The sequence below is a fragment of the Hypoxylon fragiforme genome (assembly GCF_022984875.1).
Source record: "Hypoxylon fragiforme strain CBS 206.31 chromosome Unknown GGS25scaffold_3, whole genome shotgun sequence".
NCBI lineage: Eukaryota > Fungi > Ascomycota > Sordariomycetes > Xylariales > Hypoxylaceae > Hypoxylon > Hypoxylon fragiforme.
In genome coordinates, this window is record NW_026054758.1 from 324858 (window position 1) to 352703 (window position 27846).

At 47.2% G+C, this 27846-nt stretch overlaps 8 protein-coding genes across 8 annotated transcripts; 5 read left to right on the forward strand and 3 right to left on the reverse strand.

Annotated features, from left to right (window-relative positions):
- Positions 1 to 1781: 1781 nt before the first annotated feature.
- Positions 1782 to 3099, forward strand: GGS25DRAFT_519001 (S-adenosyl-L-methionine-dependent methyltransferase; the record flags this gene model as incomplete). The annotated part of the gene is made up of 3 exons (XM_049263627.1): positions 1782 to 2139; positions 2265 to 2469; positions 2541 to 3099. The coding sequence occupies 3 exons, from the start codon at positions 1782 to 1784 to the stop codon at positions 3097 to 3099; spliced, it is 1122 nt and encodes a 373-aa protein (XP_049118476.1).
- A 3116-nt stretch (positions 3100 to 6215) lies between these two features.
- GGS25DRAFT_160234 (uncharacterized protein) lies at positions 6216 to 8078 on the forward strand. Its single transcript, XM_049256489.1, has 4 exons — positions 6216 to 6356; positions 6519 to 6642; positions 6850 to 7191; positions 7304 to 8078. Exons 2-4 carry the CDS (start codon positions 6519 to 6521, stop codon positions 7540 to 7542), a joined length of 705 nt encoding a protein of 234 aa, XP_049118477.1. The 5' UTR covers positions 6216 to 6356; the 3' UTR covers positions 7543 to 8078.
- A 5202-nt stretch (positions 8079 to 13280) lies between these two features.
- On the forward strand, positions 13281 to 14153 carry GGS25DRAFT_479474 (uncharacterized protein). The gene has a single exon (XM_049260017.1). It carries the CDS (start codon positions 13358 to 13360, stop codon positions 13853 to 13855), a length of 498 nt encoding a protein of 165 aa, XP_049118478.1. The 5' UTR covers positions 13281 to 13357; the 3' UTR covers positions 13856 to 14153.
- A 1354-nt stretch (positions 14154 to 15507) lies between these two features.
- Positions 15508 to 17863, reverse strand: GGS25DRAFT_519004 (meiotic recombination protein rec14; the record flags this gene model as incomplete). The annotated part of the gene is made up of 5 exons (XM_049263628.1): positions 15508 to 15878; positions 15942 to 16493; positions 16610 to 16646; positions 16716 to 16756; positions 17488 to 17863. The coding sequence occupies 5 exons, from the start codon at positions 17861 to 17863 to the stop codon at positions 15508 to 15510; spliced, it is 1377 nt and encodes a 458-aa protein (XP_049118479.1).
- Positions 17864 to 18335: 472 nt separating this feature from the next.
- Positions 18336 to 20413, forward strand: GGS25DRAFT_479481 (Septin-type guanine nucleotide-binding (G) domain-containing protein). The gene is made up of 3 exons (XM_049260018.1): positions 18336 to 18813; positions 18928 to 19490; positions 19545 to 20413. The coding sequence occupies exons 1-3, from the start codon at positions 18702 to 18704 to the stop codon at positions 19872 to 19874; spliced, it is 1005 nt and encodes a 334-aa protein (XP_049118480.1). The 5' UTR covers positions 18336 to 18701; the 3' UTR covers positions 19875 to 20413.
- On the reverse strand, positions 20414 to 22151 carry GGS25DRAFT_479485 (P-loop containing nucleoside triphosphate hydrolase protein). Its single transcript, XM_049260019.1, has 3 exons — positions 21591 to 22151; positions 21118 to 21437; positions 20414 to 20949 (listed from the first exon to the last, which is right to left on the reverse strand). The coding sequence occupies exons 1-3, from the start codon at positions 21745 to 21747 to the stop codon at positions 20683 to 20685; spliced, it is 744 nt and encodes a 247-aa protein (XP_049118481.1). The 5' UTR covers positions 21748 to 22151; the 3' UTR covers positions 20414 to 20682.
- Positions 22152 to 23817: 1666 nt separating this feature from the next.
- On the forward strand, positions 23818 to 26117 carry GGS25DRAFT_479493 (glycoside hydrolase family 72 protein). Its single transcript, XM_049260020.1, has 2 exons — positions 23818 to 24500; positions 24554 to 26117. The coding sequence occupies exons 1-2, from the start codon at positions 24192 to 24194 to the stop codon at positions 25691 to 25693; spliced, it is 1449 nt and encodes a 482-aa protein (XP_049118482.1). The 5' UTR covers positions 23818 to 24191; the 3' UTR covers positions 25694 to 26117.
- A 637-nt stretch (positions 26118 to 26754) lies between these two features.
- On the reverse strand, positions 26755 to 27474 carry GGS25DRAFT_519008 (uncharacterized protein; the record flags this gene model as incomplete). The annotated part of the gene is made up of 3 exons (XM_049263629.1): positions 26755 to 26868; positions 26960 to 27202; positions 27274 to 27474. The coding sequence occupies 3 exons, from the start codon at positions 27472 to 27474 to the stop codon at positions 26755 to 26757; spliced, it is 558 nt and encodes a 185-aa protein (XP_049118483.1).
- Positions 27475 to 27846: the final 372 nt, after the last annotated feature.

Here is a 27846-nt window from a genome sequence, read left to right on the forward strand (position 1 = left end):
AAGACGGCCGGGAGTGTGTGTCTCGGTAGATGTAAGTGGATGTAACCAGGGGCTTGGCCTAGGCAATCCTTCGCTTCAAAGCCGGTATTCTTCTCTCTTATTTTATCAGGGGGGGAAGATAGAAAAGAAGATAGAAAAGAAGAAGGGAAAAACAAGGTAAGACACGAGAGATAGATAATAAGGGGGAAAAGACCAGTGCATCATCTGAGCCACTGATCTGCGTTCAAGTTAATGTTTCTTCATTGGATCACATCGTCGGAACCAATCCAAGAGTACTCGAGCCATCAGCCAGGGGCATATGCCAACTTCAGGGCCTCACTCTACTTTACTACAACGTTAGGACCTTGAGCATTCCCGACACGTTGGTTGAGCCATAGTTGCACAGCATAAATCCCTATGCACGTGTCGTGTCAGCCAACTGGGTCGCGGAACCTTTGTGTCGGGACTTGCCAGACAGCTGGGTCCAGATGTTCGTGGCCAAGTAATAAAGTACATACATACCTAACTTAGGTAGTTAGTTAACTACTAACTATGTTACCGTATATATCAGCGAGTGGTATCATCCTTTCCTTTGGAAATTTTGATCCCAGAACGTTGGATCTTCAGGGCTTCATCATGCCATATTTAACCTTCCCCATCTTTTCATGAAGAATGGATTAGTGATTTCTAAATCTGTATCATGAACTTCCAAGACTGTCAAGACAGCCTTGGAAGTGGGTTATGATATTCCTCTACTTTGAAAACTAGGAAAAGCCCTTACTATATGTGCGTCTGCTATTGTAGGCTTACCATGTCCGGCTAACAGATGTCTCCATCCCCGGTAAAGCAGGGCGAGAGATAACTTTATCAACGTAGATCTACACCTTACCAGGCCTACCTAGGGTAGGGTATACATTTTTGCAATACTACCATATAAGTATTTACATCCATACTACCTCCCTACATCATGAAAATACCCTGAAATCATCAACCGATTTGCGCCTGAGAACTTACACTACTACTTCCTTGATGTTTCGAACTTTCAACACCCTATTTTATCTAGACCCGTATTCGCTTTATTTACTTAAAACATCCACCTTAACAGTGTAAGAAGAGCTACCATCTCACAAAATCTCCAAACCCTCCAGAATCTCCACTTACGAAACGAGTCCGAGGCCAGGGTTCCTCTCTCACCGACTCAATAGGTTCACTTTTCTTTTTATCTTATTTTTTTTTTGTTAGTTTCGCTCTATCAAAAAAGTGTACCATCAGCCATTAAGCCATTAGTGCGCCCAACTACGAACTTCGTACAATACCTACCCAATTATCTACCCAGCTAAACCACCCTGCGGTGAGTTCCAAATTGCTGGGCCGGCGCGTTCCTGTTTCCGGGGTTCCAAGTGTCCCAACGGTACCAGTGCCTCGTTTCTAGTAGGCTCCGCTTGCATCCCATTGAATGGTCTCGATGATTCTCCATCTGCGGGCAAGCGGGGATCTCTCTAGTCCATAAACCAATATACCTTTAATTCTATACATATTGGCCCTTTATCCTGGCAGGGCTCTTCTCCGTTACGCTGGAACCCATCGGGATCACTGATCACCACCAAAGATCTACCTCGTAACCACCCACCCCAGTCTCTAACCCTCACCTAAGAAAAATAAATAATTACCTATCACTTTTCATATCTTTCCCTTCGCCACCATATCTCCTCTTAGATATCACTCGTCTTATCACAACCCCGGGATCAATGACGGAACCATCAAACACGTGCCAGAGCCATCCAGGTAAGCCGTCGCCCGCGATGAGCTTCCATCAAGGGGAGGATATCTCTGATGATATCGATTCCATCCTGTCAGCATCAGTCGCTGATGATGATGAGGAGGAAGACGGCTATGACGGCTACTCCAGCAGATTCTCCCTCGACTCCGTGTCCGTCTCGGACGACGTCCGCGACTACATTTTCGAGAACTCGCGGCGCTACCACAAGTACTACGACGGGCTGTACCACTTCCCCAATGACGACGCCGAGCAGGAGCGCGAGGATCTGCAGCATGCCATGGTCATCCTCCTCTGCGAAGGTAAGCTGCACTTCGCGCCGCTAGACAACCCCCAGTCCGTACTCGACATCGGCACCGGGACAGGTATTTGGGCCATAGAAAGTAAGCCAGCCCACCTTCTGCTAAAAAAAAAAGCCTATCTACCTACCTGCCTAGATTAGATAGGTGCGTAAGTTCTGTATAAGTAAGCACTGACAGAAAACCCCCTTTGGTTGGTTGATCATCAGTGGGCGACGAGTACCCTCAGGCAGATATCTTGGGCATAGACCTCAGCCCAATACAGCCGCTATGGGTGCCCCGAAACGTGCAGTTCCTCGTGGACAATGTAGAGGAGGAGTGGGTTCAGCCGGCGAACTCGCTGGACTACATCCATTCGCGCCAGATGGCGCCGTCGATACGGGACTGGCCTACCATTTTCTCGGAAGCGTATAAGTAAGGCTACCTACCTACCTCAAATCCCCCTCCCCTCCCTTAACCCTTTTTTTTCTTCTCTCCTTTTCAAGTCACTTCCTCGCCACAAGCAAGCATGGCTTACCCGTAGTCTCCCCCAAAAGAGCCCTCAAGCCCGGCGGCTGGATCGAGATCCAAGACCTGAAGTGCATCACGAGGTGCGAGGACGCGCTCCCCGCCGACGAGCCGTGCCACCGCTTCACCAGCACCCTCGTGCAGGCCCTGCGCGGCCTCGGCATCGACTGCATCCACTCCATCGACCACTACGAGCCCTGGCTGCGCGCCGCCGGCTTCGCCAACGTCCAGACCGCCACCCTCAAGGCCCCCCTCGGCACCTGGCCCGACAACGCCCACGACGCCAAGATCGGCCTCTTCAATCGCAACATGATCTACAGCGGCCTGCACGCCTTCAGCATTCGCCCCTTTACCCACGGGCTCGGATGGACGCCCGAGGAGGTCGAGGTCTACCTTGTCGATGTGAGGAAGAGTCTGCTGACGTCGCAGGCGCGGCTGTACTTTCCCTGGGTCGCGGTGTGGGCGCAGAAACCGCTTGAGCCGGTGGTGGGAGGGGAGCCCAACGCCGCGGGGCCGATAGGGGTGCCGTCGACGTGAGATGGAGATATATTGAAAAAAAGGAAGCCTTACAGAAAACAAAATACAAGGGGAAAGACAAAACAAAACAAAACAAAACAAAACATTAGATACTGAGCCGAGGTACCTAAGCCCTCCCGATTTGCGGGGGACACGACACGACACGATACGACCACAGCATGAGTTTTTTTTTACGAGTCCAGCAGCCGGCGTATACAGAATTGGTTTCTTGGATTTGTTTCTTCTTCTCTTCTTCATCACCATCTTCATATTCATCATATTCATATTCATCTTCGAGATACCAAGGATGGCCTCCACCATCTGCAAGTTTTTATTTTATTTCATAAAACGGGGGGTTTTTAAAGGGCTTCTCTCGGCGAGAAAAAAATATATACATATACATACATATACCTATAGATGTACCTAGGTTAGGTTAGATGGACGAGTCGCCGTATATTGGCTTCTCTGGCATTTTGTATATAGCAGAGAGGGAAGGGGTTTGGAGGGTTTGTTAACCTAGGGTTTATATGGGTGGTGTATGGGTTTTTTGCTTGCTTGGGTGGCTACCTATGCTATGTAAGGCTGCCTTTCTAGTACCTACCTGTGTAGGTACCTAGGCTAGGCACTCATAGATAGGTAGGACTTGCATGGTTCGCATCCGGGAGTGGTTTGGTATGGAATTGTCGCTAGATGATATTAGAGGGCCCAGATGCTCCTAGAATTGAGATTGTTACTTGATATTATATAAATTACTGCATTGGAGGCTTGGCTTGAGTGAGTTGTTGACGGGGGGAGGGGTTTTTGAGACTCGAGTGGGTTAGAATGACATGGCTTCCAGCAGCTATATGCTCTTGGGTCCAGCCATGATATTAAATGAAAAGGGAGAGGGGCGGAAGGAAGTATATAGCCCCTGATTTAATACTCGATCCTCTTTATACCCCTTATAAAGGGCACTAGGTGCCTTGGAGGCATAGAGAGAAGGCGTTTTAAAGGACTCTAGTCCTAGTATAAAGGGTTGCCCTCTTTACTTCAGGAGAGCCATCAAAGTGTTGATGTGACCCCTTGCCCCTTAGCATGCTATGATATTTTGGTAGCTAAGCTCATCCGAGATGACATCAAGTAAGCTCTCGCTTCACACACATGACTTTTACCTACAGATCACAGACTCCAGGCTCTGAGGTGGCTATGATTTTGCTGGCACCCTCGTTCATAACCTTAAATCAGGAGTATGCTTTCATGTGCTGAATTGCCGGCGCCCCTTGATATATGTCTATGTCGTTTCTGTGTACGAACCTGGTTGAAAACACAGCCCTGGGGATATTGTAGATAGCAAATATCTACCGAGTATTCAGTAGGTATGTATCACTTCGAGACCGTGTATATGCTTAGCGCCAACTCAGTAAGTGCCTGAGCAAAGCAAGACAATTCCTAATTTAGAGGCATCGCCTTGGAAATGGCCAAGAAACTTTCATTCCATTCTTGCTGGTACTCAACTCTAGAAGAGCAAAGTGAGCTAGTGGTGATTCCTGGTATGTGGTTCATGTAATATGGATATCCTTGGTGGGACTGTATTCTCCCCCCTTATTTCCTTTTGGGCATTGATGTACGTTATGCTTCGCATGCAGATTACACGGATTGGACCCGATTCGAGCAACTCATGGTACGGGTTCATAGCCGCAAGGCCAGGTATCTGATACTAGGCGAATGAAGTTTAGACGCCGTTTGGTGGCATAACGTGTCCGGCTTCCAGAACGTCGATTTAAGGCATTGCGGCTAAGTTTATTCATGTTTGCTTTTTGAGAAGTCATGCGTAAGCAAGGGGCACCTATAGAAACTTTAGCATCTACCCGTACCTACTACGTAGTGCACCTGTCATAATGTATCCCCGGGAGCTAATGAGTATATTTCGTCCTCCATCTGGACGGTCCCAATTCCTTGAATAGCCCAAGGCTCTGCAAGGCTCTGCAAGGCTCTGCAACATGCCCCAAGGATGGATATTTCTTCCGGTCGTATGGGTCTAGGAACAAGGAACAAGCTCAAGTTACTGTCAATATATTTTAGAAAGAATTTCAAGCCTTCCACGTATGAGTACACGTAAGTATGAGAAAATAAGTCGGGCTGTGATAGGTGGATATAATTGTCCGGGACTTACGGAATGTTTCTAAGATTTACGTACCTAGTAGACATTGCTTATATAATACATCTGAAATGATATTCCCGTTCCCGGTGATAAGTCGACCTTCTGTTTAGGGTCGATAGCCGGTTCTGGCATATGGCTCTCTCTCTCCCTTTTTTGCAGTTTTAGGACAAGTAAGCGAGGACAATAATGAAAATCAATGATACAGTAAAAGCTTATGATTGGTATGGAGGAGAGAAGTGTTATGAATGATTGAATGATAGAGAAGATAGAATGAAACGTACCGGCAAGAATCGCTAATGGAGTTCGCCTAAACCTTCGGATCGTCAAAACAAGCAAGTGTGTTGAGTGTGTTGACAGGAAAATGATGTGGACAATTGGGGATCCTATTGGTTTAAGGGGCGGCTGAGAGTTGCACGAGGGAGAAAGAAACCTTGGTTAATAAAGGGTACATGTATGTAGTACGACATCAAATACCTAGTAGTACTAGAGGTAGTACTGGAAACAGTACATATATGTAGTTGAGGTTGTAGCATCGAAGTTGTAGCAGGTAGTAATTACATACATGTATGTGGTAGCTACGGCCTACGACACTGCCGGGCGGTATTGGTGAAATTGGATTGGTTACCCCACAAACCACCCCCTCCTTTTCAATAAGATAGCCTCTAGGTACCTAGTTAGGTACATGATGCATCCTTGCAAACTCAATGATAGCAATGTCAAGTACGACCATCTCCAGGGCTGCGAGATGTATGTACATTACATACATACCTACATACACATAATACCTACCTACATATACTTCTTGCCTGCAGTTATGCGATGATGGTGGGGAAATAGCATCCACATCATTGATCATACCTACCTAGGTACATATGACTATATATGACTATGTAGCTACTGTATGGTATGTGTATGGTATGGAAAGTTCAAAGGAACCAACTACATATGTAATGTACATGACCCCCCTACAGAACATTTGAAGCTAAAATCGGGTGGCTTCTTGACCCCGTGGTCTCCCCGCCTCCGCTCATACTTGCCAAATATCCAATACCCAATGCCCATTACCCATCCATAAGCCCCAGCTTTTGGACCCTCTCCCCTCCCCCCTCCCCTCTTTTTCCCCGAGTCTAATACCTAGGTAGGTACGTTCGTGACCCTTAGAGCCCGTGTAAGCCCTTGTGAGCGTTTTGCCCCCACAATTTTTGACGATGAAAGATCAGTTCTCTATTCTTTCTCCAACTTTTGCAGACTTTCGTCTTAACTCAATACTTACAACTCTTATTCAATGGCTGAAAAACAGATGGATCAGTCCCAAGCTCGACGACGACGACGTGATGGATCTTCTGGTGCACAACAGCGTTTGTGTACTCACTGTGGAAGAAACTTCAAGCGGTCTGAGCACTTGGAGCGTCATGTCCGAACCCGTTGGTTACCCCAACCCCAATATTCCCAAAATCCAAATATTCCAATTAGAGAAGAGAATGAATATTGGGAATTCTTCTTTGATCTGCACAACATTTGAACCATTGCTCCACCAACTCTTCATACATTTACTATTATCCTACATCATATCGTATCGTATCGTATCGCATTGCAAATTGCTAATTTATATTCTTTATGAAACAAAACAGACACAAAGGAAAAGCCATATGTCTGCCATTGTGGATCGGCTTATTCGCGGCGGGATCTCTTGACCCGCCATCAACGAATTACCCACGAGACTTTGTCTCCCAGGTCGCCTGACGCCCCAGCATCGGAAGACAGTCATCAGTTGGGTGCAACCGACTCGGATCCGCCCTCCGAGGATGCTGCCGCCTCATCCTCTACGGCTTCTATTCCGGACTTGACTATGAATCATGATATTCAGCAACAAACCCAGTATTCTACTGGAGGCCATGATTTTAGTATTCATAACCATGCTGTCAGCCAACAGCCCTATAATCAGCTGATTACAGGCCAAGGCTTCTACGACGGTTAGTTGAGAACTTCCAGTGTTGCTACCCTGTCACCCATTCAGATCACGCGACACAAACATAGATCACTTTGTGTCCCATTTTCTCTGCCAGATTGCTAATCCTCCGATAGGCCAAAACTATTCGGGGTTTGAACACCCCTTCCAGGAGCTACACAATTTCTCAGATGGTCCTGGCTTGCCCCCGGAATGGAGTCCTTATTATCATGACCCGAACCTAGAACAAGATTTAGTAGATCCTGCCCTACGAGGCTCGATGATTGACGTATCGTCACCACTTTCTAACGAAAATTTCCCCTCACATACCTATAACCCTTGGGTTTCATCAGCCGCACAGAAATGGGGCAATTAGGGGAGTCCTGCAACAGCTGGTCGACTCCTTCTTAAACATGGGCCACCTTTTGTTTCGGTGGCCGTGGATCCATCCAGCTCCAGCATCCCGCCTTGTCGAGGATTCAGCGATGTTTTATCCTTTAGGACTTTCCAGAATGGATAGGATGTCGCTGACACCAATTTTCAATTCCGACGGCTGCCGTACTGTGACAAGACATGAAAATCTACCCAAACCTACTAGAGATGGGTATGGAATTGGTGATGGTAGTGGCTTTTGTCATAGCGGTAGCCAGGCCAGGTCTGGCAATTATAGTATTTACGATGAAAGCAGACTAATTATTCTCCGTCACCACTCACTAACCCATTGCCATATGGGTAGACGCCCAATTAGGACCCAATCTGCTTTTTCTCATTCACATTTCACAACCACATCCTATCCACATGCCACGATATGACCCAAAGGAGTCATCCTAATGCCATCACGATTATGTCACACTTTACTACTCAAGTTAACGAGTAGTTGGACGTTCCCCGTCTTCCAGGAACGGGCCTTATGAGAAAAGATTGACGATACCCGAGCTATTTACACCGAACATGTATGATTACGATCAATACCTTACCTGAAGGAACAGTAACTACTATATATTAGTGCAACTTCAGCACATAGCAATGTAATTTCGCGACTACAATTTTTGGACGTTTCCCCTTTTCTCTACACCACTACAGATCTAACAATCTGACCCACGAAGAACGTGGAACCCAGCATCATGGGTGTATAAAAACAGCAATTTATGGACGATATGATAGTACCTACCTACCCAATCTACCTTTATACAGACTAGCCGCATGCCAAAGCCACGACCACAGTCATTCAACCCTTCAGTGTCTTTACCATAGCTGTTATCTTCTTGCCAAGCTTGATCAATAAGAACAGAACTCCAAAACAACTGATCGTGGAAGTCTTTCCCACATCGCAATCGAAACACCATGTGACCACCATAACGCATATTCTAATCGCCCTCTTTCCATTGCCCTGGGCCCGCGATCAAGTGCATGTTCACATACAATCGCGCCCCGTATGCACTTGGCCTTAGTCCCACAGTATTCGATCTATGTTCGCGCGTCGCCGGGTAGAATTGCAAGGCAATCGACCAGTCTGCCTGCAGCAGCCATATGTCGGGCTATCACCACATAAAATAAAATATATCAACCCTTTACAGCCAGCGTAAAACGCCATCCCACCCGGGTAGGTATACTCACCTAAAAAGTCGAACTCAAGTTCAGCACCAGCACGAGAACATTGAGTGCTTGGTTTAGATTCGAAAGCTATCTCAATAATTCTTCGTGTTGCGGCATTTGCATCGAGGAGTATCATTTTGATATCAAGATTTCGGCATTCGGCCTTGATGAGGCGGCAGCAGTCTCGGATTCTGCAGGCAAGCGACCTGGAAATACAACGTTAAATTCCCGGGCAGCAAGTTTGTGAGCTGTACCGACAGCGATGCCTGTGGAAGCGCCGGTGATCAAAGCCATGCGTCATGATTTCTGTGGTAGCGAAAGAGAGATGCCGGTGGGAGGAAGATAAAAAGGACGTATAACTCGAAACTTGTATGCCGTGTACGTCAGAGTGTCGGCGCCTATGACTGTAAAATGGGCTGTCATTGGCCCTTGGGATCCAAGGTGTTAGACATTTGTAGGAAAAAGGGATCGTGACCTTCACGCGCACAGAAAACCCGCCACCGGCAACCGATCAATGATTGCGAATCCCCCGCACCACACCACCTGCATACAACTTAACTTGCTGTGGCCTTTACCCCTCTCTCCGATTCGTGGTTTTTTTTTTCTTAGTTTTGGTTTGTTATCTTGTACGACTTCGGGGGAATAAGAATGTCCTTTCGTAGTCCAATGCACACAGGGCAAGGACAGGTTCGGTGAAAAAACAGCTCAATTGAAATCCTCTGTAGGGACTACATATGTAGGTATGTAGGTGGATAAGCGTGGAAGCAAAAAGGGGCAAGATTAGTCGAGGATACAATTGTATGCAATACACAATGTTTACCTAGTTATTTGTCACGTGGATGTTTCGTTCCTTTCCTACGGTGAATGATTTGTGTTAAGTATTTCGAATTTGTTTTGTTCATCGGTCGCCAAGAGTTCGTGATGGTTTCTTCCTAACATTTGAGTATTGAAAGGCGAAAAGGGGGGGGTGGGGGAGTATGGGGCTTTCTTGTGCTACCAACAAACAATATTGAAACGAATTGAATGGCATGACCTTACGTACCCTACCTACGTGGGTATGTATAGGTAGCAACTGGATTACGGAAGCCCGCTTCGGGACCACCGGGTTCGATGTTCGCAGCCCTCTCTGATCGGGCCCCCGAAAATGAAGCGGACCGGGAGACCCATACAAAATCTTCTCTGGGGGGGGGGTCTCACTTGATAACCGAAAACCCCCAAACAACCCCCCAATTCCCCTTTGCGTGTCAAGGTAACACAACACGAGGCAAAGCAAAAAAGCGCACACGTAAAACAGAAACGTGCATCTCCGGGGAAAGAAAGGTGATAAGATTAAGAAGAAAAAAAAGTAAAAAGGAGAAAAAGAAGGCAACGCCATCACGTTCCACGGATTGGGATAGGGATAGGGATAGGGATAGGGGTATGGGTATGTAGGTATACAGCCTAACGTTACATTATGCCGATGCCGATGCGGTGCGATATATGCCTACCTAGGTACATACTTACATTACATACATACAGACATACGTGCCCACTTACCGTACATACATATCATACCTACATGACATACATGACATACATGCTTTAATACCTTAGGTTAGGCAAGCAAGTCATCATTGGCCGCAGAATCCCAGATTCTCGTGTACTAGGTATGTACGTACGGGACTTGATCGGTTTTATTCTTTTGCGGCAAGTGATCCGGTGGTACGTTTCGTCTGTCTGTCTGTCTGTCTGCGGGCGAGGTTTCGAAAGCCTACTTACCTACATACCTATGTAGGTTAGGTACTTGGCTACCTAGGTAGGTAGGCATGGAATCTTGAATAACGATGACATCTAAGTATAGGTTGGTAGGTAGGTAGGGAAGGTAGGCGCGTATGTGGGTAGGTATAAAAACCCGCAGTTGCAGGTTATGTACGTAGGTAAGCAGGTGTGCCTGATATGCGAGCTGCGAGCTGCGAGCTGTAAGCTTGGTGCCTGCAGTTGCTAGGAATGGCTGGTCGATGCGCGACATATGGCATCACTCGCTTCACTGGTCGTGGTCGCGGTCGCGGGAGAGGGAGAGGGTGATCGTTCGAATCTTAGACCCCTTTTCATCGAACCGTGGAAGTTTTGGTACGCATGTGAGTATACATTGCCAGGGACAATTTCATTCATGTCCCATTTCCATCTTCCTCCGCAAAGAAAGGCTTCAGGGCTGTTTTACAGGTGTTCTAGATGCTGAGGTAGATGCTGTGCTACTGACTACCTGGGGTGCCTGATGAGTCCATCGTAAGTTGGTCCTAGTCCTCTCGCCCATCCGATTCGATGCCTTAGAATCCATCCACGCCTTATTCCCGCGCCTCGCCTTGTTTCTGGAAATGTGGCACGGGAACTCAGGGTTCGGACCAACTACACGCTATTACACCGGTGTACACCAAGTGTATTACATCCAACCCAATCCAACTACACCAGACCCACTTTCTAAATCCACCCAATTACACTTTTATGTCCCGTGTAGTTGGATTGGGTGTAATAACGTGTATTTATAGTGGATACCAGCCACCCAAGCCACAGGGCACAGCCACTGTTAGTGTTTACTAGTATTTTTGGTGTAAACACTAACAGTAAGGCTGAAATATTAAAAGAAGGCTGGGATGGCCCGAGACCTAAGGAAATATCGTGAGATTTGCCCTCAAATTTCTGAAAAGTCCCACTTACTGATTGTATTCAACGCGTTTAATGTTTAATATTCAACGCGTCTGATATTCAACGCGTTTGATATTCAACGCCCGTTCCTTTTTGATTAAATTAGCCAATCACAAAAATCAAACACTCAAGCCCTTTCAGGTCTTTCTAATCAGTAAACCTCCCTTCTTGTCATATATAAGCCTAAGCATCTGCCCATTAAACAATCATTTTCAATCATCATCAATGATATCTTCATTTACAATGATATCTTCATTTATGGCGACAGTGGCGCTCGCGATACCTTCAACAGGTTGGCAATTACGTCATAGCCAAAACACCAAACTTTATCACGAGATGATACTTTAGGTAGGTAAAATAGCCTCATTTTGCGAGCGCTTTTGCCCCGCTTTTAATGTACACCAGCAATTTTCGTAAGTGTAATACACCAGAGGGGGTCGTGTATACACTACACCGGAGGTGGTCGTGTATTATAACCAACCCAACTACACCAGAGGGGGTCGGAGATGTAGTTGGGTTGGTCCGAACCCTGCGGGAACTTCAATGCTTCGATGGGTGTGCCTGCTATGTACTAAGGTTACATGTAAGGCACGGATGGTTCGCCATAGAGAACCAATAGTTTAGGCCCCTGTCTATCTAGCTTGATAGTGATTGAGATATCATGTCATGACCAAGTAGGTAGACATAATTTCAAGTTATCATCTTCGAGTATGGTCGAGTTACTAGGATATTAGACCTGCAAGCTGGGTGAGTGGGAGTAACCAACGGTACATATGTTGATGTTGGTATTAGAACCGGCGTGGAACGGGGGCACAGCTCTATATACCTAGTATAGTATCTATTCAGGGTTTCTTCGGTTACATTTTCCCGAGTATGAATATACATGGCAGGATGTTGTTAGTTAAGGGATGCTTTATGAATAACAATCACACTATGGGGCTTTACAAGGACATCCTGAATGTCTGTTACTTCACGTACATGAAATGAAGGAAGGCTAAGAGAGTGAGTTATGGAAGGTACTTGACTCAACAAGGAGGTGTTAACTTAAGACTACAGAGACAACCTAGGTTAAGAGTTATCATCATATGCCTAGTATGTATTAATATATCTGTTCCCATTTTGACATGCCAAGTGTTCAAAAGAAAACATTGCCTGTGTGTAGGTAGGAAGGGGGTTTCAACTAACTAGCTCGATGTATAGAAGTCCACAACACAACTTTGAACTCACAACAAGTGTGACAAATATCCTGGTAACTATGCTAAATGTGTATAAACTTCTTGGCCTCATTATGTGAGGCTCAAGCTCCTCTAAGCTAGGCATCTCTGAGTAGTTGCTAGGTGTTTTTAGTATATAACTTATCCGTTCACATTTCTTCAACTCTTATCTCTATTATGTTATACTCAAACCCAGGATCTCTATGGGCCTAATCATACGATCAAAGTCAACTTACCTACCTAGTTAACCTAGTGTAGCTAAATGCTCTTGGCTCATGTAAAGGAGAAGTTGATAAACACAACATCTCTATGACAAAGACTGCCCAGTAACTAACTAGTTGTTGATTCGTAATACTGACCACACTATTCAACCCCATCCCTAGGTAGCTAATAGGATAGGAGAAGTGAATCCGATGGTGGAGGTTCATAGTGGCGTCTGCCCGTGTGTTTTACGAGATTCCTAAGGGTATAGAGCTACACCGTTGGGTTATGGAAATGAAGTTGGAGGCGTAAGACCGGAATCAATCGTACCTACAGATGAAGAAATGATCTTCTTTGTGACCGTAACTTGCGCCATGGCATTGCATATATCCCAAGTCTTCGAAATGCTATCATGAAATTAAAGAGGCGTACACAGGAGACTTGACTCCAGGTCGAGATGTTGTATAAAGAGGGCAGGAGGATATCGCTTTCAGAGTTATGAGGTTTCAACGCACCGGCTCCTCTTCACACAAACCGGAAGACCATCGAGATCACCCCATCAACTCGAAAAGCGGCCCAGTCAACTCATCTCAACCCCCAATCAGTCGTTCAATACAAATCTATACCTGCTCACGACAACATGAAGCTCTCACTCCTCTCGTCCCTAGCCTAACTGCCAGCGCCCGCGTCGACCGCATCAGGCAGTGCATCGTGCAGCTGAACGCGGACCCCAACCGGGTAGTCGAGCTCAACGGCCCGCAGTTCACGACCCAGAGGGACGTCTGCATCATCCGCGAGCCGGGCGACGCGTACTCGCTGGTCAAGATCATCAGCAGGACGACGGGGCTCGTCAAGGCGACGAACAGGGACATCGCGTGTGCGGCGCAGGAGCGCGTGGACGCGTGCGCGACGGGGAACTTTGTTGCGGGCAGGAGCCTGGTCTGCAATGGTGAGGATATTTCGGGCATGGTCTCTGGTGCACACAATGGAGGTTAGATGTGGAAAGGTTAAGGGGGGTAGGGGCGGTGATCTGTTTCCCAAGCCTTGAAAGCAAGTCAATGCTCTTTTGGAACACCAGGTTAGATGTCAACGCCTTACATGAGTTAATTGCTATCCAAGATTTCTTTGATATGCTTGCTTTTCTGCCGATTAGATTTAGTATATGGTTAGCTTTCACTACATACCTAGGTGCCTATCATACAACGAAGCACTACTGCCACCATCATACCTACCTATAACCATGGAGGGTTGGAGGGGTTGTGTACCTAGGTAGATAACTGGATGAGCACTTGGTATATACACAGGACCATGGTAAGTCTGCGTGAAGCCTATGCTATCTGAATATATTTATTTTGGCCTACCTAGTAGGTAGATACCCCTCTACCTTGGGCTGTGCTACGTACTGTGCCCAAAACATGCCCTTATGCCTAAGGCAACAAACCCTCCCCGGTGATACTATTTTTCCTCCGAAGTTAAACTTATAAGGCCCCGGAAAACAATAACTACCACTTCCTGGGTGAGAACTCAGAAACACGGGCTTTCACCCATGTTGGCTCAGCGGTAAGGTGCGAAAACCACCATGCGGCTCCCTTAAAGTGCGGGTTCAGAACGAAAACCACTGGGAGACGCCTGAGGGTGCGGGTTCAATCCCGCCAGAAACCTTTTGTCTTTTTTTTGTTTTTCTTTTATTTTTTTTATTCAACATCAATATCACCCGTGCTGAGTAACGCCTTTTAACGACATTTCTATAAGGGACGAAGAATATAATCCAATACCCTCATAATTCTCTTGCCCACCTGAGAAGCCAGTCCCTTTAAAATCTCTTCTTACACTTAGACAGAGCCCTAAAGCCATTGTTTCCGGATGAAAGGGGCTAGGTTAGGGGTTATGTGTTGTGGAGAGGAGAGATTTTGAACACGACAATCCGCGAAGCAAAACTCCCTCCCAAATGAAGAGAAACCAAAGCCTCTAGGCACCTAATAAACCAACCAACCAAGCCAAACTAAAAGGAAACCACTCACCAGTACCACTACCACCACCAGCACCAGCATCGATAGTATTAGTGTCAGCATCAGCGGCCCCAACATGTAGCGGCCCCGCCTCAACCCTCGCAGACTCCCAACTTCTCCGCGGAGGGAAGTGGCTGGTTAAACTTTTATTATACAAGTATAGAGATGGTATAACCATGATGAGCCAATGAGAGTAATGTTCAGGGGTTACCTAGTAGATGGCTGACTGAGTCACCGGGCCGATGCATCTGTCCTAATACTTCCACATTTGCTATCCCCTGCGCTGAACAAGTAGATGTCAACCGTCAATTTGGTTGCCTAGCCTTCTATAGTAGATATGGACATCCATGATATATGTCGAATCTCTATGTAACCAGATCTGACTTAGCCTTCACTCATGACAGGAAATACCCCCTAATGGTGATAGGGATACTTATTAATAGCGACCATAACGACAAGCAAAAATGTCTATAGAAGCGTGCTCGATTGGTATCATCGCATCTACATCTCATTCCTTCACAGACCGCTCCCAAACATCTAAAACATCCATAGCACATGTGTCTCGTGATCAACTATCGCACGTGTTTTAACCCCTTTTCCGACCCTTTTCGAACGCCAACAAAGCAGATATCAGAGGCATTATGCGCCAGTAGCCTCGCGATAGAAAGTGAGACTTCTATTCGCACCAGCTGTGCAGAACATTTCATTACGTCCGGTCTTAGGCAACCACTTGACAGCCCAGAGTGCCTTATCTGTCTCGCCATGTGTCGCGACGCAGGCGCCTCTTTCAACGGACCAGACCTTTACTTTCCCATCAAAAGCACCACTGAGAAGGTATTCTCCAGTATCACTCCAATCGATAGAAGTTATCCAGGCTGAGTGGCCAGTCAGGTTGCCAATATGTTCGCCGTGCTTGGTGTCATAAATAGCAATAATGCCTGCGTCGCCAGCGGCAGCAAGGCGTGTGCCAGCAGGTGAGAATGCCACTGCCCGGATGGGTTTAACGAGACCTACTCACGAGTTAGATCTTTCAAATGCCACATAAATGCCTGCTATTCAATCCTTGGACCTACCAGGAAGCGAGTATTGTAATCGGCCTGTGTCATTGTTGAAGACATAGACAGCGCCATTTTGATGACCGCTGGCAGTGTATTTTCCATCCCGACTCAGATCCACACATAAACCGAAGGAACCAGAGCCCGCATGCCCGGCCTCGTATTCTCGTAATTTTTCCGATCTATCCCCAAATAGATCCCACACGTTGACTCGTCCATCGTATGTGGTTGAAGCTAGGTATTGGCCTTCTTCGCTAAGAGCTAGAGCCCATACTTCGCCGGCAGCCTTACCGGGGCCTTTGGTAAGGTCTAACTCCCCGAACGGTTGCCAACCACCCGATTCGGCAAGCTTCCATATCTTCACATCGCCGCCGAAGCCAGCTGACGCTGCAACCTTACCGTTATTCGAAACGGCAAGATGGTGACAGCCAAGTTTGTGTGAACCGTCGAGGGATTGGGCTAGTGGTATACCGGGCTCAGAGGTGGCATGTATATGTATTGTTGAAGAGCCGCTGGCGGAGATTAAGGATGTTGGCGTAGATGCGAGGGAGAATATGTCGGTTATGTGTGCTAGAATAGGCACGTTAGATTTAAGCTTAGGTACGGGTTTAAGAGTTTGAAGTGCTGGTCCGAGTTGCATAGAAAGTGCTTCGAGGCCGTGATCAAGGAAAGAGTTTTATGCTTACCATTGTCAATGGTATGCGCTGTGAGATATTGTTTCGACTAGAAATGAGTGGACATATGAGTTAGTTGTTCCTTCATTGTGTAGTTCACAATTCATATTTTACTTACCATGGTTGTTACCGATCCATGTGGATTTCTGGTGATTGCTGCTGTTTGAATTGAAAAGAAGTTGAAGTTGGTGGGGTTGATGTGATGTACAGTACTCAGTACCTAGAAATTCTGGATCTCAAGCTGCTGGAGATTCGCAGCTAGCACACAGCTTTGGCTGCTATGGTGGGGTGAACAATAAAACTGAAAATAACTTAAAAAGATAAAAATTGGAGACATCAAGCAGAGGTTGCCCAGTAGGTATACAGGTATCTATCATATGATATTGTCTCATAGCATATTATAAACACTTCGTTCGCTCTTACCTATCGCAAACCCCATTGTTACTTCCAGGAATGACGTAATTTATCCTTAGACTTAACTTCTCGATCCAATAATGAGAACTCCAAAGACTGCGTAGTACTATTATGCGGTTGAACAGTTTGAACAAAACCAAACGTGACGTTCATAGTGATAGGTATTTGCAATAAGCAGCACTTGTGTGGAGAATTACATATTCCCTAGCCTAGGAAACAAAGTCATATGCACGTCTTCAGTCATTGGATATGTGTTCAGCAGATGATCTGTACAAGTGAGGTTTGTTCATATGCATTTCTTTCTGTTGTCATTAAGGTATTGATACTTATGCTAGATAGGTACATGGCTAACTCGGTGGTTATACCTTTTGTTTAAAGTCGCGATCTAACATACTCCCAATACCTAAGCATACACTAATTAGTATACGTATATGCCAGTGCGTGTCTAGAAAAGGGGAAAATGGAAAACAACTTACGACCCATGCAGTTGGGACATAATGTGTGCATTTTCTTGACTCCTCCACAAGCTGGACACTTGTTCAACGCCGTCACATCCTTGAGCGCCTTGCCTGCCATCTGTCTGTGTCTCTTCTTCATATGAGAAGTCTTTTTCTTAGGCACCGCTCGGAGTATTCCTTCCCATATGTCACCTAGGAAGTCCGGTATGCTCGATATAGCAGCGGGAATGGCGATGGCGATTGAGGATATCGACGGAAATCGCGGTTGTTGCGCTTGCGCTTGATGTGTGTAAATGAGTGTAGACTTGAAGGGTGTGCTGAAGGTCGTTGACGCTATCCTTGGGAATAGCAAGGAAAATATCGAGGCCGTTCGTAACTGCTGTAGAGCTGCCATGGCTGGTAATCTTCGGCAAGATTGCCTATATCGTATCTACTGTACTATAGGTTTGTATTTATCGTACTGATGATAGTGCGTCGTAGTCGCAAGTCGGCTTTGGAATCGACTAAACCAAGCCTTTTTCTTTCCTCCTATGTCGTAGTCGTTGTACACTCCACGGTTGTGGCAAATGTACCTAAATAGACTGTTTAAAGGTAAGTAAAGGTTCTATGCGACGATACAGCTTGCTGTCGACTAAAAAGTTTCTAGCGCAAAAAAGCAATTCAAGGTTGAAAGTTGGTTACCTAATACATACTATGTATGTACCTAAGTACCTAGTTAATTAATGTTAACGGTACATGTAACTTATCGATGCAAGTTGTAATTATCAGCCGGCACCAAAGCACGTACGACCCTACTAGGTAGACCCCAAGCTCATACCAAATCTACCTAGGGTAGGTACATAGTATAGAGTATGACCCATATAAAATATGCACAGACACTTCATTGACCTATCAGATGCCCTAAAACGGCTTTCCCCCTTTCTCGCAAGTCCCCAAGCCCAACCTGGACCTTCTTCAAGGAAATTATTTGTTTGGCAAGGAAATCGCAGAAAAGCAAGCAATCAAGAGAGGATCCATTTCCCTTCACGTCCAAAAAATTACACCAAAACTTCAACCCTTCTCTTCTTTCATCATCATCAACTTCAATTTTCTGCCTTGTCACAGAGCCTCATCGTCAACTCTACCCCGACATTCGTTTTTTTCGTTCCTCTAATTGCCAATTAGGCTATTTCTTGGAATAGGAGTTTGACTTTTTATTCATTCATTGATCTGTCAAGTAATTGTCAGGAGAAATGGCGGCGCAAACCATCTACCCTACCACCCACGTCGGTTTCGACAGCATTACCTCTCAGATTGAGCGCAAGCTCTTGAAGAGAGGATTCCAGTTCAACGTCATTTGCGTTGGTAAGTAGCTCCACCATTCAAACTTTCCCAACGATGCGATTATTGCTATAATATCGCGTCCTATTATTTTATTTCTCTACTCTGATAGCTTACGTGTCTCGTGTCACCTCATAGGCCAGACTGGTTTGGGAAAATCGACTTTGATCAACACCATCTTCGCTTCTCATTTGATCGATTCCAAGGGTAGATTGGTACCTGATGAGCAGATCCGCTCTACCACCGAGATCCACCCTGTCTCGCATCTCGTCGAGGAGAATGGCGTCCGCCTGAAGTTGAACATTGTCGACACCCCGGGCTATGGTGACCTAGTCAACAACGACCGCTGCTGGGACCCCATCGTCAAGTACATCAAGGATCAGCACTCCGCGTACCTACGAAAGGAACTTACAGCGCAGCGAGAACGTTACATCCCGGACACTCGTATCCACTGCTGCTTGTTCTTCATCCAGCCTTCCGGACACTCGCTTAAGCCGATTGACATTGTGGTCCTGAAGAAGCTCTCGGATGTCGTTAACGTTGTGCCGGTTATTGCCAAGGCTGACTCTCTTACTCTAGAGGAGAGAGAAGCTTTCAAGGCGCGCATTAAGGAGGAGTTTGCTTTCCACAACCTCAAGATGTACCCCTATGACAATGATGAGTTGGACGAGGAGGAGCGCTCGATTAACACTCAGATCAAGGTATGTTGGATTTTTTGATACACTGATTTGTATTCATACTAACGAATAGTACAGAGCCTTGTTCCCTTTGCTGTCGTTGGTTCTGAGAAGTCTATCATTGTAAATGGCAAGCAGGTCCGTGGACGTCAAAACCGATGGGGTGTCATCAACGTTGAGGATGAGAACCACTGCGAATTCGTTTACTTGCGAAACTTCTTGCTCCGAACGCACCTCCAGGATCTCATCGAGACCACTTCGCAGATCCATTACGAGACCTTCCGTGCCAAGCAATTGTTGGCGCTCAAGGAGAGCAGCGCACAAGGCCACGGAAGCAGACCGATCAGTCCCGCCGCAGACCGCGAAATGAGCCGGAGCTCTCAACGCATGACCATGAATGGCTACTAAGGCCTCATTTTTTCTATGTATGCTTTCTACGAGGCGTTCCCCTGGTTCACAGGCTTTCTCGTCCTGGCGAGAGATCTCTAATTTATCCCCTTACGACTATTAAAACGAGCCGCTCTCCGATGATTGGGGAACGACATGGGAGAGGCGACTTGTTTTAAAAACAAAAACCACCTGCCATGAGCCCAAAGTTGCTCTTGGGTGGGATACCAGAAATTGTATCCGCATGGAAGAACACTCCAGGGTCCGTGAGCCGTGAGGAAGCGTGCTTGAAGCTGAGTTCAGCAGCTATATTGACCTGCTTGGGTTGTTGAGGCCTTGTTATGTGTGTTTGTTGGCCGAGCAAGCAGTATTACCATCTACACCAGTCTGGCGACTTGACGTTCTTATTATTTCCTTTTAGTATTCCCCCCTGAAGCTTTCTTCATTTTCATCTACAGTTGTTAAGATTAATCACCGTGGTCAAGCCTCTACTGTACTCTAATAAGGAGTCCGCTCTGATACCTGATGGAATAAATACGAGACTTATGCCCAAAAAAAATCTTATCTTCTTCTTTTGATGACTCGGTGATTCTATTATGCCAGAATTTTTTGTCTCTTGTCTTGTACTATGTATATGTATTCCTGGAACCCTTCGAGTTATACGGCCTCTAATTTGTGGGTATTAATGTATCAATCAACCAACGACCAACAACCAACATGATATATATAGGTAGGTACGTGTATATGTAATTTAGCTCCGGATCTGATTTGATTTTGATTCGATTTCATTTGATTTCTCTCCCTCTCCCCTTTTTATTTTATTTTATTTTTATTTCTTCGCCGGTAAAGGCTTGTAGATGAACTCCTCGAGCTCCTTGTAAGCTTTCTCAACGTCGTCGTTAACGATGATGACATCGTGGACGCCGGGGGTGTCGGCGTACTCGAGCTCGAGCTTGGCCTGGGCCAGGCGCTTGACGATGGCGTCCTCGTTCTCGGTGCCGCGGCCGCGCAGGCGCTTCTCGAGCTCGGCGAAGGAGGGGGGCTTGATGAAGACGTAGCGCGCGTCTATGCCGCTTTTCTTCATTTGCTTGACGCCCTGTGGTGGTGGTGGTGGTGGGTTAGTGGCTTTCCTTTCTCTTTTCGTCTTTTCTCAAACACCCCAGACAGGACACTGGAATAGAGGAAGGGGAAAGGATGTCGAGTATAGGCATAAAAGCCAAAAAAAAAAGGAAAAAAAGGAACGAAAGATAAAAAGAAAACTCACCTCCATCTCAATATCCAGAACAACAACGCGACCTTTAGCGGACTGGTCGGCGATGGTCTGCTTGGAGGTGCCGTAGCGGTTGGAGCCGAACTTGGCGTGCTCGACGAAGCCGTCGGCCTGGGCGAGGGCCTCGAAGGCGTCGGCCGTCACGTAGTAGTAGTCGACGCCGTGGGCCTCGCCCGCCCGCGGCTGCCGCGTCGTGTGCGACACCGACAGCGCGAAGCAGTCCTCGTGCGCGCTGAACAGCTTCTTGAAGAGCGTCCCCTTGCCGACGCCCGAGGGGCCGGATATCACGACGGGGCGGCGGTCTTGGGGGAGGGCTGTGAAGGTGGTGGGGTGGTCAGCAGGTGGCAGGCATGTGTTGATTGTCCGTTTCTATTGGTTTCTCGGGCTGAGAGGGGGGGTGCGCTTGAGGGTGTGGGCGCGCATAATGGGATGAGGGGGGAGGCGGGGAAGAAAGTGACAGTACGTACTGGATGCCATGGTATTTGCACTTCTAAGGAGGTGGTGGAAGCGAGCGGCTGGTGGTGTGTAGGAACGAGTGACGTGAGAGGAGAGAGAGCGTCGTTCGCGGTGAGGGTGAGTACAAAGTCTGCGCAGAGGTGACGCGGTTAAACCATACATGTACATGTGACGCTCAAGCAATTGAGTGGTAGGTTTGCTCGGATTAGATTTGTGGTGTTTATGGAACCACCACCTTTTTTTTCTCTTTTTGTCCCTTTTCCCTTCACTTCCTTTCTTTCCTTTTGGTTGTATTTTGTATTTCGTATTTTGCTTCCTCTCTTCTTCAATTGGAGATATATTCCTTTTCCTTTTCAATGTCACACAGCAGACTGCACTGCAACAAATCACTCGGCGCAGCCCGAGAAAAAGTAGTGGAACGGGGCAGAATTGCTGGCGCCGAACTTTAGAAGGAAGGCGGGGGAAGGGCGGTATGGATGAGGCTGGTGTGTAAATCCTTCGGTGGCTGCAGTGGGCACGGTCCAGTTCAGTGGCTTTACATTTCAATTTGACTACCAAGGTTCAAGGCTAGGTACTGCGTAGTACGTCAAGGTCAACCGCTGTTCTAGTTGCAGTCGTCTAACGGTTCAATGTTGCATTAGAACGTTGCCCAATGTCCTATGCCTAATTCCATTTTTGATTATCGAAGGCTTCGAAGCTGCCAAATGAAGTCCCCTAAAACAGGGGTACCCCTACCTTAAGTCATTACCCCCCGGATTCCTTTCTTCTTTTTTTTCGACAACCAAACATCATAAATGGATCTTCAGGGGAAATCTCATACAAGTCGAATTAGGATTGTCGTTAGTACCCACGCGCACGAAAAACTCTCCATGTTTCAAATTTATTTTCCCTCTTTAAATAATCAAAATTCTGGTTTTTTTTTCTTGTTGCGAATCTCCGAGTATATTATATCATATGAGGGGCTCTGACGCCACAGCGATGTTGTAGAACATCGAACATTCATTTTCAACTTAAGACATCGAAAGACGAACAAAAGAGGGAGATGAACTAAGGAGTCACTCTGGAGTCCTGAGTCCTTTTTTGAAGTAGCCTATCCCTTCAACGTTCAGGCATGTGACGTTCGTTTGTACGGTTACCTCATACGATGCACGCCAAAAAACTAGACTAACAATGTAGCAGGACTAGGTGCCGAGAATACGGAGTTACTATAAGACAGCCTAGGTAGGTATAGTATTGTAGGCATGTAACAATAGGGACCCTCGTATTATCTGACAACAGCGAATAGAGGCATCTATATACGGCGGTAACTATTATGTAGGATGAACTTACCATTGCTACCAAGGCCCCGCCAAGAGGAGACAAGAAAAGTGTTGCTGACCTCGTATTAGGCCTCAGAGGCTCAGCGTTTGTCAGAGAGCGACTAGTCCATCTAGTTGCTTGGGAGTTGCTGTCTATCACGTCTGACGAGTGACGAGAGAAGGTTTTGAGCAAACAACACGACTTAGATCGTCATCATAAAGCCTATCGCCATTCTCCAGTTTCCACTGGCTGCACGGGTACAGTACATGGTGTTACAGTAACTTACAGATAGACAGGATAGGTAGGTATTTTGTTTAAATTTTGTCAAATAGGTGTGCAACTGTATGAACAGTAAGAAGAAAAATTATATGATCCGCCAGGAGCAAGCACATGGAGGACTGTGAAACTACTGTTGTATCCAGTAGGGATCGGTGGTGAAGTTGCATAACCTCAAATGATAGTGCGAGAGCATGACACCGAATTAAGTCGAATTTCGACTAGGGCTGCTAGGCATGTTGCTGGGTACCCAAGCAAGATGATGGAAGTTAGGGAAGTTAGGGAAGTTATTAGGGTGCTGCGATGGATTGGTAGAGATGGGACAAAATGGAACAAATGGAAACCAATTCCAACAGGAGTTGCGATGAACCTGCATTTTGCGGGTCCTTTCACTCCTTTGTGGAGGGAGCTTCACTGTTCACTGTCCATTGTCGTCCACTGGACTATATAGTACTTGTACAGTACAAATTACACCTAGTAAGGTACTTACGAGACATCCCTAACCAGTTGTATCCTGGCCAGTAAAAACGGTCAAACCCCCTCGACCATCCTTGAACGCGATCCCTGATTGGCATCGTGCCAAATACACCAAGTACAATTTTAAGTAACACTCAGGTACAAATTGTAACGTTCTTTTTTTTTGTGTTGTGCCTTAGTACCTACCCGCCCTTCCACCTCCAATCACGTATGTATGCGCCTGTTTTTCCTCTTTCGCATCCAACCTTGGAACCTTTTCCTCCTCGTCACTCTTTCCATATCACTTTTTAGTTTTATACTCACCCTCAACTCACCTTTCTCCAGCACCAAGGTGTTTTTTTCTTTCAACTACACTCTCTTCATATACTTTTTAAACAACAATCGTTTCTTGGCCTCTTGGCCTATTCTCGTCTCTCCCTCAGGATAATATATTTGAAAAAGCTAACCTACTTGGTGATACTTGCGAAAAGTGGTACAATCGACTCCCGCGAACAGGACATTTATTAAAGAACCCAAACGTCTAAATCCCTATCAAAAAGAACAACAAACATCGAATCGCAATGTTCTTCAACTCTGCGCTCGTCGCCTTGGGCGGCGCGACCCTAGCGGCCGCTGTCAACCCTCTCGAAGTTCAGGGTAACCAGTTCGTCGATTCCAAGACTGGTAATGCGTTCCAAATCGTGGGAATGGCTTATCAGATTGGTGGAAGTGCCGGCTACGACCCAAGTCACGGCAAGGATCCCCTTTCCAACGCTGACATCTGCAAGCGAGATGCTGCTCTGATGCAGGAGTTGGGCGCAAACTCTATCCGTGTCTACAACTTGGACCCCAACTTGAACCACGACGAATGCGCCAGCATCTTCAACGCTGTAAGTTGTTTGAACCATCACATGTATGTGACACCATGTTAACCGTTAAATAGGCGGGCATGTACATGATTATCGATGTGAACTCACCCCTGGTTGGGGAGTCTCTTGGTAGTGACAAGCCGTGGGAGTCTTACTACACCGCATATCTCAACCGCACCTTTGCTATCGTGGAGGCATTTAAATCTTACCCTAACACCCTAGCCTTCTTCTCCGGCAACGAAGTCATCCAGAGCGTGGACTCGGCCAAGTTCGTACCTCCTTACGTTCGTGCCGTGACCCGTGACCTTAAGAACTACGTCAAGAACCATGCCGACCGGGCTATTCCTGTTGGATATTCGGCTGCCGATGTTCGTTCCGTTCTCGAGGATACCTGGAACTACTTCCAGTGCGCCATCGACGGCGACGAGAACGACATGTCCCGAGCTGATATCTTCGCTCTGAACAGCTACTCGTGGTGCGGTGACAGCAGCTTCGAAGAATCTGGTTACAATACGCTTGTCGACCTGTTCAAGACCAGCTCCGTCCCCGTCTTTTACTCCGAGTTCGGATGCAACACTCCCTCGCCCCGTGTCTTCACCGAAATTGAGACCATCTACAGCGATAAGATGACTGGTGTCTTCTCCGGTGGTGTTGTCTACGAATATGCTCAGGAAGCCAACAACTACGGTCTCGCTGAATGCAACGACGACGGAACCGTCAACCTCCTATCTGACTTCGCCACTCTCCAGAGCCAGTACAAGAAGGTCGACTTCAGCAAGGTCCAGAACGTTAAAGCCACCGGAGCTAAAGTGACGGCCCCGGAGTGCAAGGCTAGCTTGATCAAGGAAGACGGATTCAACAACAACTTCACCCTCCCCGTCCCTCCCCCCGGAGCTCAGGAGCTCATCGACGATGGTATCTCGCCTAAGCCTGTGGGCCAAATCGTCGAGATTACTGACTACACTGTCAACCACGTGGTCAAGAATGCCGACGGCACTACTCTCAGCAACCTTGCCGTTAAGCCCCTTTCCGAGGGCGAGATCAACACCCCCGGAACCACTAGCTCTTCTTCTTCAACCAGTTCATCCGGTAGCTCCGACTCGACTGAAAATGCCGCGCCTACCTCAGGACCCCAAGGCGCCCTCTCTGCCGCTGTCATGATCATCCCGGCTATTGTGGCCTTGTCAATGACAGCAGGCTTCACCCTGATCTAGGTGATTGGTTGAAAAGTCACTGAATAATGACGTTTTGTGTTCCGCGCAGAAATAGTGGTGGAGTATGATGGTGTTTATAATGTGCTTTATTCCCCCCCCTTGTAATCGATGTTTTCCGTCGCGCGGCACTAGGATTCAGGGCTTCTTTGTATCTTACGTTAGATGTGCGCTTTTGTGCAGTACATAGAAGTCAAACTTTGGCATCTCTTTTTATGATACCGCCGAATTTTTGTGAGATGACTTTCCGGGCATTGATTCTGTGGTGAAGTTTTCTGTTGTGGAATGAAGTAGAGTGTCGTCGGCAGCTTTGCAGACTTGGGCTGCCAGATTTCTTAACTGTGATAGACTACGATAGAATAATAATTGTCCCTACTTTGATACCTCCCTATTATATTCCAGCTTGATGATTTCGTTTATACGTAGCCCTAGGGACTTAATCCACTTAAAACACTTACAAGATAAGATCCACGCAGTAAGCATTTTATAATTGTGGGATATAGATAAGTGACAAGTCATACTTGAGTCAGCAAGAAGCTCAGATACCTACATCAACTTAAAACTAACCTCTGGGGCTGTTTGTAATTCATCGTATCTGGGTTACCTCCCGGGTAATAAATAAGCGCCCGCCTTCCGTTTTGCAGCGGGGCCGAATGACCGTCTTTAAAGCAGCCGTCGAAGGGTCCGGATCGTCTACTTGTACCGCTCCGGATAACACTTCGCGGCGGAAGGCAGGGCAACCAAGGTGCTTTTCGGTGACACGAACACCTCATGACATCAAAAAGTCTCTTCCACGGAAATATAGATTGGGGCAGAGTGAAAAAATAATAATAATAAAGCTTTACAAACAAATTCATTGCAACCTTCAACATTTTTTTTTTGCTACTGGCTGCAAATTTTGGTCTCAATGATAGTCGCCTTCTGCTCCTCATCATCATCCAACGTCGTATAAGCCGTCAAAACGTTTCTGCCGCCTCGATCTCAACTGCCCCATCAACGAAGGCTACCCCTAACCCCTCACCCTGTGAGTCACACAGTTATGGGTTCTGCCCTAGGATGCTCAATCATTCTTTCAACGCATCAATAGCATCGTCAAACGCCGTCTGTAGTTCATCGACCACCTTCCCAAACGAGTCCTTGAGCCCCGGCAGAAGCGCCCCAAAGCTATGGCTGAAATCCTAGGTAGCGTTCAGTCAGCACCCATTACACCCCCCCCCCCCCCCCCCCCAACACCCAACCCCGAGAAAAAAAAAGAAGGAAAAAACTCACAGCAGAGCACGTCTTCAGCGTCGTCAAGTTCCCCGCGATGGCCCCGTCGAGGCCCACGTCTTTGAAGGATTGAGCTGACCTGGCCAGCGCGCCGAGGAACGCCTGCGTCTGGTGGCCCCAGTGCCCGATGCCGACGAGGAGGGAGCGGGAGGAGCGGCTGTCGCCGACGGGCGCGCTGGAGGAGGCGGTGTGGTTGTGCACGATTAGGGTGTTGAATTCGATCACGATGTCGTTGATGATGTCCTGGGGTTGGGCGCTTGTGGTTAGAGTAGGTAGGGGGGGGGGGGGGGGGGGAGTGGGACGGGACTTTTTACCTGCCCGGCTACTTCGGACGTCTCCTTGGTTACGTGTGAGGCTTCGAGCCACAGGGCGCGAGACATGGCGATGAGGCCCGCGATGTCGGCTTGGAGGTCTGAAGGGGGGGCTAGGGCGTGAGCGTGGCTGTGGTCGAGGTGAGGGGTGGGCTCTATGGAGGCCTGGAAGGGCAGGAGTAAGGTGAAGAAGTTGAGCTTCATGTTTTCAACGATGTAGGTTGTGAAGTAGTGATGGAAAATACTTGGGGGGATATTGGTCTATAGGATAAGGTCTGGTGGCGAGCTAGCGAGCAGCAAAGGAGGAGGACAGGTAGAGCGATAGATGGAAGATATATCTAGGGTTATGGCTTATGATGTTGGCTAATAGGGGTCTTTTTGTCTGCCCAAAGTCGGCCAGGTAAATTTCTCCTTCCATATGGAGTGAGGGGTACGGAACTGGACATAAGTCGCCATTCGGATCTTCGAGGAGGAGTGAGTCCATACGATCGAATCCTCTGCGGTGAAACGTCGAATTGCTACTGGGCTTACGTAGCCAACATCAAAGGACGCCGATCTTGTAAGAGCCAGCGACGT

Bases quoted from the DNA above. Each gene is read 5' to 3' on its own strand.
- GGS25DRAFT_160234 (XM_049256489.1), top strand. From the start codon at position 6,519: ATGGATCAGTCCCAAGCTCGACGACGACGACGTGATGGATCTTCTGGT. The intron at 6,643-6,849 runs GTTGGTTACCCC...GAAACAAAACAG, and splicing joins GGAGCGTCATGTCCGAACCC to ACACAAAGGAAAAGCCATAT. The intron at 7,192-7,303 runs GTTAGTTGAGAA...ATCCTCCGATAG, and splicing joins AGGCCAAGGCTTCTACGACG to GCCAAAACTATTCGGGGTTT.
- GGS25DRAFT_479474 (XM_049260017.1), top strand. From the start codon at position 13,358: ATGAGGTTTCAACGCACCGGCTCCTCTTCACACAAACCGGAAGACCAT.
- GGS25DRAFT_479481 (XM_049260018.1), top strand. From the start codon at position 18,702: ATGGCGGCGCAAACCATCTACCCTACCACCCACGTCGGTTTCGACAGC. The intron at 18,814-18,927 runs GTAAGTAGCTCC...GTCACCTCATAG, and splicing joins GTTCAACGTCATTTGCGTTG to GCCAGACTGGTTTGGGAAAA. The intron at 19,491-19,544 runs GTATGTTGGATT...CGAATAGTACAG, and splicing joins CGATTAACACTCAGATCAAG to AGCCTTGTTCCCTTTGCTGT.
- GGS25DRAFT_479485 (XM_049260019.1), bottom strand. From the start codon at position 21,747: ATGTACATGTATGGTTTAACCGCGTCACCTCTGCGCAGACTTTGTACT. The intron at 21,438-21,590 runs GTACGTACTGTC...CCACCTTCACAG, and splicing joins TGCAAATACCATGGCATCCA to CCCTCCCCCAAGACCGCCGC. The intron at 20,950-21,117 runs GTGAGTTTTCTT...CCACCACCACAG, and splicing joins TTCTGGATATTGAGATGGAG to GGCGTCAAGCAAATGAAGAA.
- GGS25DRAFT_479493 (XM_049260020.1), top strand. From the start codon at position 24,192: ATGTTCTTCAACTCTGCGCTCGTCGCCTTGGGCGGCGCGACCCTAGCG. The intron at 24,501-24,553 runs GTAAGTTGTTTG...ACCGTTAAATAG, and splicing joins GCGCCAGCATCTTCAACGCT to GCGGGCATGTACATGATTAT.